General features: G+C 34.2%; 1 protein-coding gene across 7 annotated transcripts in view; it reads left to right on the top strand.

Annotated features, from left to right (window-relative positions):
* The window catches only part of LOC129948247 (2-oxoglutarate dehydrogenase-like, mitochondrial), a 45,002-nt gene extending 32,229 nt beyond the window's left edge, over positions 1 to 12,773 (top strand). For 6 of the 7 annotated variants that reach the window (XM_056059169.1, XM_056059168.1, XM_056059170.1 and 3 more), the window contains one exon: positions 3,509 to 4,567. In XM_056059169.1, coding sequence (XP_055915144.1) covers positions 3,509 to 3,608 — 100 coding nt within the window. In that variant the 3' untranslated portion in view covers positions 3,609 to 4,567. Of the gene's footprint in view, positions 1 to 3,508; positions 4,568 to 12,489 lie in introns of those variants that run through there. The other variant, XM_056059171.1, reaches the window with a different exon arrangement.

Raw genomic sequence — 12,773 nt, 5'->3', positions numbered from 1 at the left:
CAAAAGTTTCATACGAAAACGAATCTGGATATAATATTTTGTGAAGTTAGGTATGTCAAAAAACCGTTCGGTTTAACGTATTCGTATTTTAACTAAATATCCGGATTTCTGTCCTTTGATTTTACAAATTATATTTTCTTTTATCTCAATTTTCAGTTATTTTTATTTAAAAAAAAAGAAACCGTGCAGTTCAAATTCAATAGAAAATTTGGTACAAATCAAATCATTGAGTTGAAAAGTCTCAGTTAATACATTATAAGTTTTTTTTTTTGACGCAATTTATCCTAATTGTAAATTTACATAGTCCAGTTAAAATGGTTTTTACAAAACTCTTAAGTTTTCGTTGCTCAAGAAACTCATTTGATACAAATTGTTATCTAATTTTACTAAACGTATGCATAAGTAAAGCTTCGAGCAGACGGCATATAAAAGCGGCAAACATTTGCGGTTCTGACCTCATTTTTAATATAATCTTAGCTCCCTTTTGGGAAACGTTGCTCATGCAAGCAAATGGTTTGCGGACGATATGCGACAGCGAGACTGTATAAAAGTGTGCAGTTTTTTTTGCATATCGTCTGAACACCTTCGAATATTTTTGGTGAAAGCTTGCATACATGTGCGATCGTCTCATTGGCTGCGTTCAATCTTGTGTTGGTTAGGGTATCTTGGATAGCTGGATTTTTAGATACCTTGTTGAACGAGTTGGATAGCTGTCAAAAAATAAAAACATCTTTCAGCTGTTCACAAACAGCAGAGCAACAATTAAGCTTTGAAGTCAAGATTGTTGTAAGATAAAACATTTAATGGATAATTAACTGATTCGTCGGACGATGATGAATTGTTAGGTGCGTGACAATTTAATAAATAGGAGATAACCTTAATCTGTAATCTACGTTAAAAATTTCCTCTTAGCTCAACTGGAATTCAACACGATTAATAATTTACTTGCGAAATCTCTGGTTTTAAACAATTTACGTTTAACAAAAAACTATCCTAACAGAAACGAAACAGATACCTACATAAAGGTATAGACCTAGCAAATTAGTCATCTACAAAACGAGATAATCATAAGTCAGTTTTGAACTTTAAAAAAATAGATCATAATTAGCTTCTAAAATTCGGAGGCTTCTTCATCGTCTATTATGTACAGAACATCCTCAAATACAACTTCAACTAACATTTTGTATCTTTTTGTTTACAAACAAATACAAAAAGCTGAAATCAATTTTCAAGTTTCTTGAAATTCAACCATGTGTTGAATCAGCTGTTTTGTCAGATACCTACATACCCCAGAAATTCTTGGATACCTTTGGATCCCTTTTTTGAAATCTCAGCTGTTTTTGATCAGCTGTTATTTTACACATAAAACACTAACAAAAAGGTATCCGGATACCCTATCTGTCTGAGATTGAACGCAGCCATTCATTTGCGGTGGCACAAAAACAATACGCGCATATCAGTAGTGGTTGTGAAGCAGTTCTGATAGCAATTACTTATAGCACAAACTCTCACTTTCAAAAAATCGATGGGAAGAGCTTCATAAATTGCGTCAAGGACTTATGGGATTATCGAAATTGTGTGTTAACTGAAATGTGGAGCAGATATTGCAAGGACCTGAAATTGGATAGAAACAAAGAGTCAGTATTAGTCAGCCCGAAGCGGGATTGTTTAGTTGCATTTAAGTAAATGATCAAATTGGTCTGTCGAAGTTCGTAGGAAATGGTTTTTTAATTTTGGTTTACTCCAGTAACAATTTCGCACAGTATCGTTCTGTCGGTATCCTTCTGAGAACCTCTAATTGCTTCACACTAGATTCTTGGCGACTGTCATGAACTTTATCTTCTTCAATCAATCCTTAAAGAACAATAGCAGCACACTGCTTTTTCGACATTTTCAACACTTTATTAATTAAACGTATGTAGGTTTCAAACTAAGTCAACAATCACAAACCTTGAGCAAAGTCAAACAATCTTTTATATTATCGCAAACCTGCATATGATCGAAAATGGGTAATGTGCGGATTTTTCCACATATCGTGCGAGCACTTCACACATTGGCAGCAAAATTTGCACTCTCATTTGCGTGCACATAGGCTAGGCGCGCACATGCAACTTTTTCGAAACCAAATAGTTCGATCGTTAGTAGCCCAAAAATCGCGCACATAAGCAACTCCGAAAGTATTCAATGAAATAAACCAATACACAGAAAACATTTATTCAACGATTGAATGTCCGCGCACTTACTTATAATTCCTTGTGACACAAAAAACAAACTAAAAACTTGCTCGAATAGGCGACAGAATGGTTTCTGCATGTGCGCGGACTCTCATATAAGTCTATAGTGCTCAGTTTAGAAACCAAACAGTTTCGAAACTAAAAGTTGCATGTGCGCGCCTAGCCTTAACGTGCGGCAAAATCAACGCTGGCTTTTGGGACAGATTCCGCACATCATCTGAAAACCCTTGTATACTAGTTTACGTACAGTAGTTTAGGTATAGCTTTTGCACTGCTTTTCAAACTTTTTACTTGACGTCACAACGAGCAGTCTGCTCGTAACTTATGCAATGAATAATATCAGCCTGAGTTCAGTTTCAATAATTACCTTGTGCATCGTTAAAAGTATATGAAAAGGCAAAGATGGAAAGTCTTCAAGTAGCTCGGGGAAAATAATCGGAATTGAACATATTCATTGGATTATGTTTTTCCTGCTTAAAGAGTATCTATACGTAAGAAGGGATTATTGAAGCTCAACAGGTCATCAAAGTTGAGACTTCACTTTATTCCTATAAAGAATTTAAAAAAGATTTGCCCACAAAAATACCAGAAAAATGGTAAAAGATTTAAAAATAACCTCTTTTCCCAGAACTTTAGTGATACAAATAAGGTTCTAGACAACTTTAAGATTAGCCCTCGAGGAACCCTTTTTTGGCAAGACATGACGACAGTGATTTGCAACACTTTTAATCTTTTTGTGTAAGTTTGTAAAATCTTCAAATTAGTCACTTAAAGCATTGACAAAAATACAATAGAAGCAGTCCGTACCCCTAAAAATCAATCGCTCCCAAGTTAGGGGCTGGCATTGAAGGTAAATGCAATCATTTCATCAAAATGGGAGTAGTAAAAACAGATTTGGGTAAAGTATATTCGCATTCTTGATGTGCGGAGAAAGAAACTAAGTAACCCAAAACCAACATCTCGGTCAGGCACATTAAGAGACACCCTAAGTTACGAGTATATACAAATTGTCAATCAGACCAAAATCCAATATTTTTTAGTTTTGAATTCTTGGCTGTTTTAGTGCTTAGGAATCAAAATTCATGTACTGGTCTTCTCATCTGTCACACAATATTAAAATTTCATAAGCAAATACTTTATTTTTTAAATAAAAAATTAAATATTTAAAAAAAAAAACAATTTATTAATTTAAAACAAAACTTACTTTTTCTTTTCTCCTCACTTCACCACAACATTAAACCCTTACTCTTTATGGATGACATCGAATCAAACAGCTATGTAGGCCGCCCCACTGGAGCATCTACCGCCACTGGATCGAAAGCAATGCACATCCGTGAACTGAACGCCTTTTTAAATGATGCTATGGCACTATAGATCCTTACATTATTAACTGAGAACTAAACAAATAGTGGTTGATTTTAGAACAGACTCAAAATTTATAGTATGGAGTGACCACACGTCTTTTGTTTTATTATTTTATTATTTTCCGAGTAAGAACTATGTTTTAAATATTTATTAATTTATTTTTTCAGTTGAGGTTAAATTGTTATCTTTTCTTACTATGCAACAAGTTCACAAAGACTCGTTTAAAAGTTCATAGACGTTTATACATATATTTTAATATTTTTTTGTTTAGCGCGATCGTTCCATGGTTCGATCACAAGAAAAAAGTAAAGAAAAACTTATTTGAGTTGTGTTTGCATAAGCGTTTTATTTTTTAAAAATGTATATTTTAAGATTTATGTAACGAAAGATTTAAATATAAACTAAAATGAAAAATGCTCTAAAAGAGTTATATTGTATTACGGAGATATTTTTGATAAAGTCAAGAGTTATTTCGTTTCATTAATTTAGACCAATAAAAAACAATCTAATTTGCAAACCTATTTAAGAAAAAACAAAAAAACTGAATTCATACTGTCGTTTATAAAGGTTCTTTGTGCTAGCTAGTATTGTAAGAAATCCAAACGAAAAATAAATATATTAAATACATATTTAAATTAGTCGACAAAAAAAAATAAGAACTGGCGATCTAATTTACGAAAAGAAGAAAAAACAAAATAAGAAACTATGTTAAACAAAAAAGTAGCGCCTTGATTTGTAATCAAATACACACAACTAAAACGTGATAAAGAGCGATATTGATTTTTTTAATGTAATGATTGTTATTTATTATTAGAAATTAACAAAAAGCACCTACCTTCTAAATTATACCATTTAGTTTTTTTTATTTCTTTTGAAATAAAATTAATAAAGCAAAAATGAGTATAAAATGTATGTATAACAACAATTCTACACTTGCACCAAAATAAATAAAAGTAAAGTAAAATCAATCCAAAAAAATTTATTAAATTCGAGTTTTGAAAATTTGAAAATTAGTAAATATGTTTTCAGTGAACAGCATTTTTAACTATTTTGAAAATTTCTTAAAGGCACTTCAAAAGAAATTAGTATCGTATTTCGCGTCATGTTAAATTCTTTATTTGGACAAAAATTTGATCCAAAATCGATTTAAAATCGGATCCACTTTTTTATTTAATAAATGTTTCCTTCCGCTCATTGAAAACGGAACATTTGAATAAGTACTAATTAAAAAGTTGTATGAATGTAGTGTTCTTACCGTGCCGTGGCATGATGGTTAGTGCGTTGGACTGTCATGCTAGAGGTCTTGGGTTCGATCCCTGCCTATGCCATCTAAAGTCTTTTCACGGGTACCTCTTGCGAGGAACTGACAAATTCTCCAAGAGTAACTATTGTCATGAAAAAGTGCTTTCTCAAAATTAGCCGTTCGGAGTCGGCATATAAACTGTAGGTCCCCTCCATTCCTGACAACATTACTCGCACACAGGAATGGTTGAGAGTTGTAAGTCACTAGGCCTTGGTTCTCAACGGACTGTTTGTTTGGTTGCAGTCTAAAATATTTGAAAATGTACTCCAAAAAAAAAAGACCACGAAAAACTGGAGGTCATAATGACATAGACATTGTAAACGACCCTTATAGCCAAGCTCGAGACAAAGACAATAGTGCGAGCATTAAGAAAAAAAGAGATGGTTTAAAAGGTGTCGGAGCACATTGGTTTTGAATGCAATGACAAAGAATGACACATTCGCTTAGTACGTCTAAAGAACGAATCTCTTGAGAGTACGACTATACGTAAGTTGGGCTTAAGAGTTGTCAGTAAAGATTACTCCAGAGCTGTGCGTTTTACGTTGTATCTGTGCTCGATCTTTTTTCTATTTACTTGTTAATCGTGTCATGTCGTGGAGAGCAGTTTATTTGCAGCCAAACTATATATACACACAAATTTATTAAACAAACAAAAACAATAGTTATATCAAATATATAATAAATCATACAAAACAATAACTAATAAGAGCATTCATAAATAAAACAACAATAAAAGCTATACCCGAAATCACATCTCCCAAGAACAACAAAAAAAACACCAATAACAACAAATTATAAGCCACTCAGCACATCACAGTGAGTAGAATCCCATCCTTGCTTTCCCTTCTTCGACAGTTGCACAGCCTAGTTTATGTATTAAGTTTTCAGTACGAATGGAATTTGTGAATATGCTAACTTGTGCTTGAGCAGATTATTTGAATTAATTTTACTATTTTGCAGCTCAGGGCCGGATCGATTCTCGTCACTGCTAAGGCAGTGAAGGGTATTGATAATTATTCAGTGAATTTTATTCTCAATTCTATCAGTATTGGTTTTAGTATTTGCAGTGACTGGACAATTCAGAGCAGATTATTGTAATATTCGTGGGCTTAGGGCGAATTTTTTGTTGGCATACCGCCTTATTGTTTCATACATGCAAGCTGTTTTGGTACTAAGTGAAACCCAAGTAGGTAAGGATCCCGATCGTGCTGAATTTTGTATTCATGGTTATAGCGTTGGTTGGAGCGCGAAACTTGAGACATATAGCTAGGGACCAAGCTAGATGGAGAAGTTTGTTGGGTGAGGCCCTAGTTCACACAGGACTGTAGCGCCACCTTAAGTAAGTAAGGTTATAGCGTTTCCACCATGGCCTCGCCATATACAATAAGAATGATGTTGCTTATCAGCTCTTACCACAATATGTTTTTGCACCAATTTCTTTTCTAATTATAGTGCTTTAAGTTTTCCGTAAATAACCAAATCATTCACTATTACTTCCTTTATCGAAGCCAGAGGGTGAGTTCAAAAATGCAACTAATTCCACAAGCCATGCCCTCAAAACTCATGAAATGCATTTATAAACAGAAAAACTACTGCAAGAATGCGGCAGATATACAATATCAAAAACCAGTTCATAAATGTCATCAAAGTAGGCGCCTTTAAAAGAGTGTGACAAAAATAATTAAGTTTTTTCTTTGAGTTATGCGGGTTTTTAGAGACTTAACTAATTTTTTTTTTAAATGTTCAATAAAAATGTTTTTTTTTACACTTCAGAATTTCAGAAAGTAGTAAGCTTATAGCAAGCGTCAAACTACGATCAGAGGCTCATCATAAGTGCATGCGTTAGTTATTAGTAAAAAATAATACAAATATAGCCTAACACACGCACGAAATACAAAACAAAATTAGCATTTAACTATTACAGAACAAAAAATAAAATGAGAACGATTACGATAGTGGAGCACTGGTTCTAAACAATGATTTTAATCCCACCTTATTTAAATCTATCGATGAACAGTTTAAGTTATATAAAATGCTCATTCGACTTAAAGCTTCATTCTTGCCATAGTTAGTTCTATGGAAGTCAATATGTATAAAATCAAATGTGCGCAGGTGATGAGTTCCGCCCCAGTAATTGAAATGTACACAAGATTGCAAATAAGGTGCATCAATTTCACCATTAATGAGTTGATGAAAAAATACTAAGTCATTTCATTATTAACACGCCTTTGATGGAGAGATTGCATTTGAAGAAGTAGAATACGATGATTATAGGGAGGCAGATCATAGGTATCTTCCCAAGGAAGACCTTTTAGGGCAAAGCGAATGAAATTATTTTGAATTGATTCAATACGTTTTCTATGAATTTTGTAATAGGGAGTCCATACTCCGACGTAGTGTAAAAAAATCAGCTACAAAGTTAGTGGATAATGATTTTGACTTTTCACAAGCAGCTGCCCGGTAAAGACACACGAAATCAAAATAAAATAAAGTCAGTAATGAAATACAAAAATAAATCATTCAAATTGTGTGTTAAATTTGATTTTATCGAATTTAAAAACACAAAAGATAAGTTAAAGTAATCAAATCAAAAATGTTTCTTATTTTATATATTTGCATTTGTCAATAATATGACAGTTCCAGGTTGAATAGCTTTGTAGTGTCGTCTTGCATTCACAAAGCTAGTTGAATTTTGACCACTAAGCCACTAGCTTTGTGAATGCGACCAATGACTGCATGTCTGATCGCATTTCATGTCAGACTGTTTTTTGGAACAGAGTTACCGACTGCAGTAATGCAGTGTATTTACATTTATGAACGAAAATCTTGCATTACTGCTGCATTTATACTTTAATGAACTTACCCAGAGGTAAGTTCCATCCAAAGAGTTGTTTCGTCCTATCCTAGCATTAAAATCGTTCTTACGGTCGATTTTAATGTACACAATTCTTCATAGCTTCAACATTCGGCCCAGACAACACCCGGAGCACTCTTGACTTGTTTCTTACCTCCGACCCTGATAAGAACACTGTTAGTGTTCTATCTCCTCACATCTGACTATTGTATTATATCTGTAAATTTCTCGTGGAAAACTTTCCAGTTAAAGAAAACGAGATCCTAGGAGAACCGTTTGGCAATACGAGAAAGCCAACTGGGACGGTCTCAATAATTACTCCAGGATCTTTAACTGGTCAATATGCTTCCTCGATAGTGACGTTGCCGCCAGCGCATATATGATCACATGTTTGATTCTCCGGGGAATAGAGAACTTTTATCCCGAACAGGGTTAAAAGCATCATGCCTAAGGAAAACGTATGGTTTGATGGGAACTGAAGTAAATAAGAAGCTTAGCTTCCTAATACAACCCACCGTCATTTCAAAACTACTCTCTTAATTGAGATGGTTCAGACGGTTCTGAGTTCTTGCCCATAGAACATTTTGCTCAATGATTTTTTTTGTTTCTTTTTTTTTGGGGAAAATAATACCCATAAATTATGTCAAATATACATTTTTTTGGACTTTATTACATATTTGAATTTCACCAATTAATTAGTTTTGTTAAAATATCTAATTATTTCATGGATTATATACCAAATAAATAAATATAAAGCTTCTCGCTTTTTATTTAAAAAAATATTTTATTTCAGTCAAATTAAAATGTTTATACGGCAATACAGGTTTTATTTAATTTGTTTGCAATGATACCAACATTTACATGTGAAATCACAATGATAGAGCGCTCCTTGTTGTGAAAAAAGAATTAAATTTTGGATCTCAAATTGAGATCCAAACACAAAGCAGGATCTTGTGTTGTTGTTGTAATGCATGTAAATCCAAGATCCGGATCAGATCATGGTGATAATAAAACGCGGCTAATAATAGATTCGTTTTTTCCGCAATGGAAAACACACATGATTCCAAATGCAGAACAACGAACACAGCCATCGAGATACAAATGCAATATCAATCGTACCAACATTTGAGAATGAAATCACATAAGATCCATTTGACGCTCGTATAAATGTCAAAAACCTATCCATAGTGAGATTCTACTCTAACTTTTATCGGTGTTATTCTCACTGTGGATATTGTTTTTGTTATTCGTGTAAAATCCTACTTTACTATGGATAGATTTCCCAACAAAACACGGGTAATGTGTCACAAACCACCTCTTGTGGAACGATTACATACGCGATGTCGCCAAAAATTTTGCAAAGCGTTTGCGTTTCCTTAGGCAATGCAAGAAATGTTTCACCACTTCTTATCTGGTTGTTTTCTACAAGTCTTATATACGTCCAAAGCTTGAGTATAACCTCCATCTCCTGCAACTTCTTAAGCCTCTTGGATAGTATTGAACCTAGAGCATTTAAATTGATATTTGATAATACCATCATAAGTTCATTTACTTCACTTGAACATCTTCATCAGATTTCTTTTCTGACCCTTTTTTAAAGTTATTTTTACGGTTTATGATCTAGTGAAATAGCCATCTGCATTCCTTCCCTTAAACAATTCAACCGTTATACTCGCGCTTATAGGAATGATCATCAGTATACCCTCAAGTCCAACTTAAGCCGTACTGTCAAATGTCTGGGAAATAACAAAAGAAAATCAACCAGGCTTTGTTGGTCAAAAGAAGACATGGATAATTCCATTGAAGATGTTAAAAACAAAACGTTTTGCTGGGTTTCTGCCGCAAATATACACAAAGTCCTGCAAGCCACCCTCAAAGCCATTCCACAAAACATGAGGCACTTCAAACCAACGTTCAACCAAGAAGTGGAAAAATTGATAGTTGAACACCTATTGGACTTCGAGAGTCGTTTCTTCGGTTTTACCATTGAAAACAAACATTGGAATTTTTTTGTCAGGTCGTTTATAACTATCATTAAAAATTTCTGTCATTGAAAAAAATTTCCTAATTGAAATCCACCGAAAAATTTGTACTGACAGAAATATGTCATTGGAATTGTGTGAAATTGAAACACAAATCAGTGGAACGATTCGTTTCACTTTGAACATAAAATTATCAGCTGTTCAGAAAAATGAATTTCCGTCCGGAAAATAGAAAAACAAATATTTAAATAAAAATAAATGCTTAATTACACTTTTGCTCAAAAAAAAAATGTGTGTGTCATTCCCAATCGATCGATATACAATTTTCATTTATAATCAGAGGGAAACACCGTCAAATATCGATTCAAACATTTTTCCGGATCGGTTTCAATGATAGCTATAACTGGCACCTAACGGAAGTCAGAAAATTAGCTCATGAATTTGCCGAAAAACTGAAAACTGAACCCAAATGGCAGGATGGGACTGGCTGAATGAATTTATATCCCGAACTAACAAGGTCGAAGAAATATCGCCTCATAACATCTATAATATGGAAGAATCTGGATTAAGTACAGTTCAAAGGCCAACAAAAGTCTTAGCACTCAAAAGTTAAAAAAAAAGTTGGTGCCTTAACAAGTGCCGAAAGAGGTCAACATATCACTGTCGTAGTGCAGGTGAAACTGGAAACTTTGTTCCTCCAGCTTTAATATTCTCCCGAAAAAAAAATCACAAAACTGGAATATTTTGATGGTGCACCAGCTGGATCACTGTTGCAGCCTTCAAAATATCCGGACATTAAAATATGCCAAAGCAAATGGTATTGGTCGCATTCACAAAGCTAGTGGCTTCTGCGATTCTGATTGGCTAAATCTAACTACAAAAGTAGTTGAAATTTCCCCTCCGACGTAGTGTAATAAATTCAGCTACAAAGTTGGTGGAGAGTGATTTTGACGTTTCACAATCAGCTGCTCGGTAAAGTAACACGAATTCAAAATGAAATAAATTGTTCAATATTTAAGCCTAGTACATACTTCCTCGTGAAGTGAACGTTCGCCAGTGGAGAAAGTGAACTTTTGACATTGCTCACTGGTACACACTTGTGAGTACACGTTGTGAACATGAACAAACCAAATGTCAAAGCTTCACCAACAGTTCCCGTACATTTTGCACGTGAATTGCCCGTGAACGAAAACTCTCCACTTTGTTCTCCACTCAGCTTCACGAGCAAGTTCACGGGTGAACCAAAAACTGAAATTTGTATGGGTTCACGAGATGGTTCACAAGTATGTACTAGGCTTTAAATACAAATATAAATCATTCAAATTTTGTCTTAAATTTGATTTTATTGAATTTAAAAACACAAAAGATAAGTTAAAGTTATCAAATCAAAAATGTTTCTTATTTTATATATTTGCATTTGTCAATAATATGACAGTTCGAGGTTGAATAGCTTTGTAGTGTCGTTTTGCATTCACAAAACTAGTTGAATTTTGACTACGTATCCACTAGCTTTGGAAATGCGACCATTGTTATATGCCGTGCCTGCCACCCCACTGCACACATAAAATGCAGCAATTATAGCTTTCATTTTTTGGACCACTTGACAGGTACTATAATCAGGAATTGGCAACATGGCAAATAAGGGCTTTATTTGGTAAGGTATATGGATGCGCTGCTTCAGTAGGCTACATTACAAGCGGCTTCCATTCAACATGAACATATTTCCTGATAACTTGTTTTTGTCTAGCCAAGTGGCAGAAAATGACATGGATGAAGTTGAAAGAACACAAAATTCCCTTCAACTTGCAGCTGATGAGGTTCAATCATTCGGTGTTCCAGGACCATCAGCATCAAAAAAGTCTGTGGACTTAAATCAAAGTACTTCAAAATCAGCACATATCGCTACCTCACCATCATCCGGCCCTACACACAATCATCATACTACATGACAATGATGGTCAGCAGCGGAAATTGTCAGACGATGATGGCGATGTGGCTTGCATTTACTGCAATGAGCTATTTAGCATTTCAAGCCCAGGAGAGCATTGGCCAAGCATGTAATAAATGGTGCCACTCATTGTGTGTCTTCTTACCCGAAGGTATCTCGTCTTAGACAGGCCTCTGGGCATTTTTTTTTTTTCAAATACTAAATGTTGTTTAATTTTTTTATATTTAAGATTTTGTTCTTTCTTAAATAAATAATTTTTGAATTCATTGCTATGTGTCCTAAATTTTTTATTTTCAGATGTATAGAAAAAGTATGTCATCTTGAGCAGAACTCCCCTATTAAGATCGTTTAGGTCGTTGTTGAAGAATTGCGTTTTTGAGCTACGGCAGGTCATGAAAAGAGAAGGTGAAGAACTGTTTCCTCTTCCTTCTGTTAGAGTCATTTGAGACTACGCCTAGTCACGTGGCCTGCTTTTCTATTAGGCGGTACCCGTTTTCGACACCTATTTATCGAGCTTATATTCGATCTGCTTACAGATTGCAAGCACCTTGAGCGGTTTAAACCTTTTTTAGACCGTTTTTCGTGACCTGACATATGGTGATGTTATTTCACCTTATGTTTTATTTCTTCATAGCGTCTTACAGAAGCAATAGTTGTAGCGATTGCCAGCATAATGTAGCTAACGTCTACAAACGTTAAGATCACACTAGCACCTAAAATTTATTTGGTAAAATATAAATATTTTTAAACTGCTACAACAAGATAAGAGAGTTGAAATTCAAACAAGATTGTTATTTTCACAGTTATATCGGTAGAGACAGTTCGTCTGCTGCATCAACTGGGAATAAGGTCCAACATATCTGCGAATATACAAAATATCTAACTCAACTATTTGGAGAATTACCAACACCAGAACCTGAAAGTGCTCCAACTGATTCTAAAACTGAAAAAAATGATGCTCCTGATCAAGATTCCTGTCGGTAATGAAGACGAATATATATTTTTATACAAAGAATTGTAAGTGGTCGTTGTTTCTATTTTTTTTTTTTAAATAAAATGTGAAGTTGACTTCTTCAACGATTCATAA

Source organism: Eupeodes corollae, chromosome 2 (assembly GCF_945859685.1).
Source record: "Eupeodes corollae chromosome 2, idEupCoro1.1, whole genome shotgun sequence".
NCBI classification, from domain to species: domain Eukaryota; kingdom Metazoa; phylum Arthropoda; class Insecta; order Diptera; family Syrphidae; genus Eupeodes; species Eupeodes corollae.
This window is presented reverse-complemented; position numbering and strand designations above follow the sequence as displayed.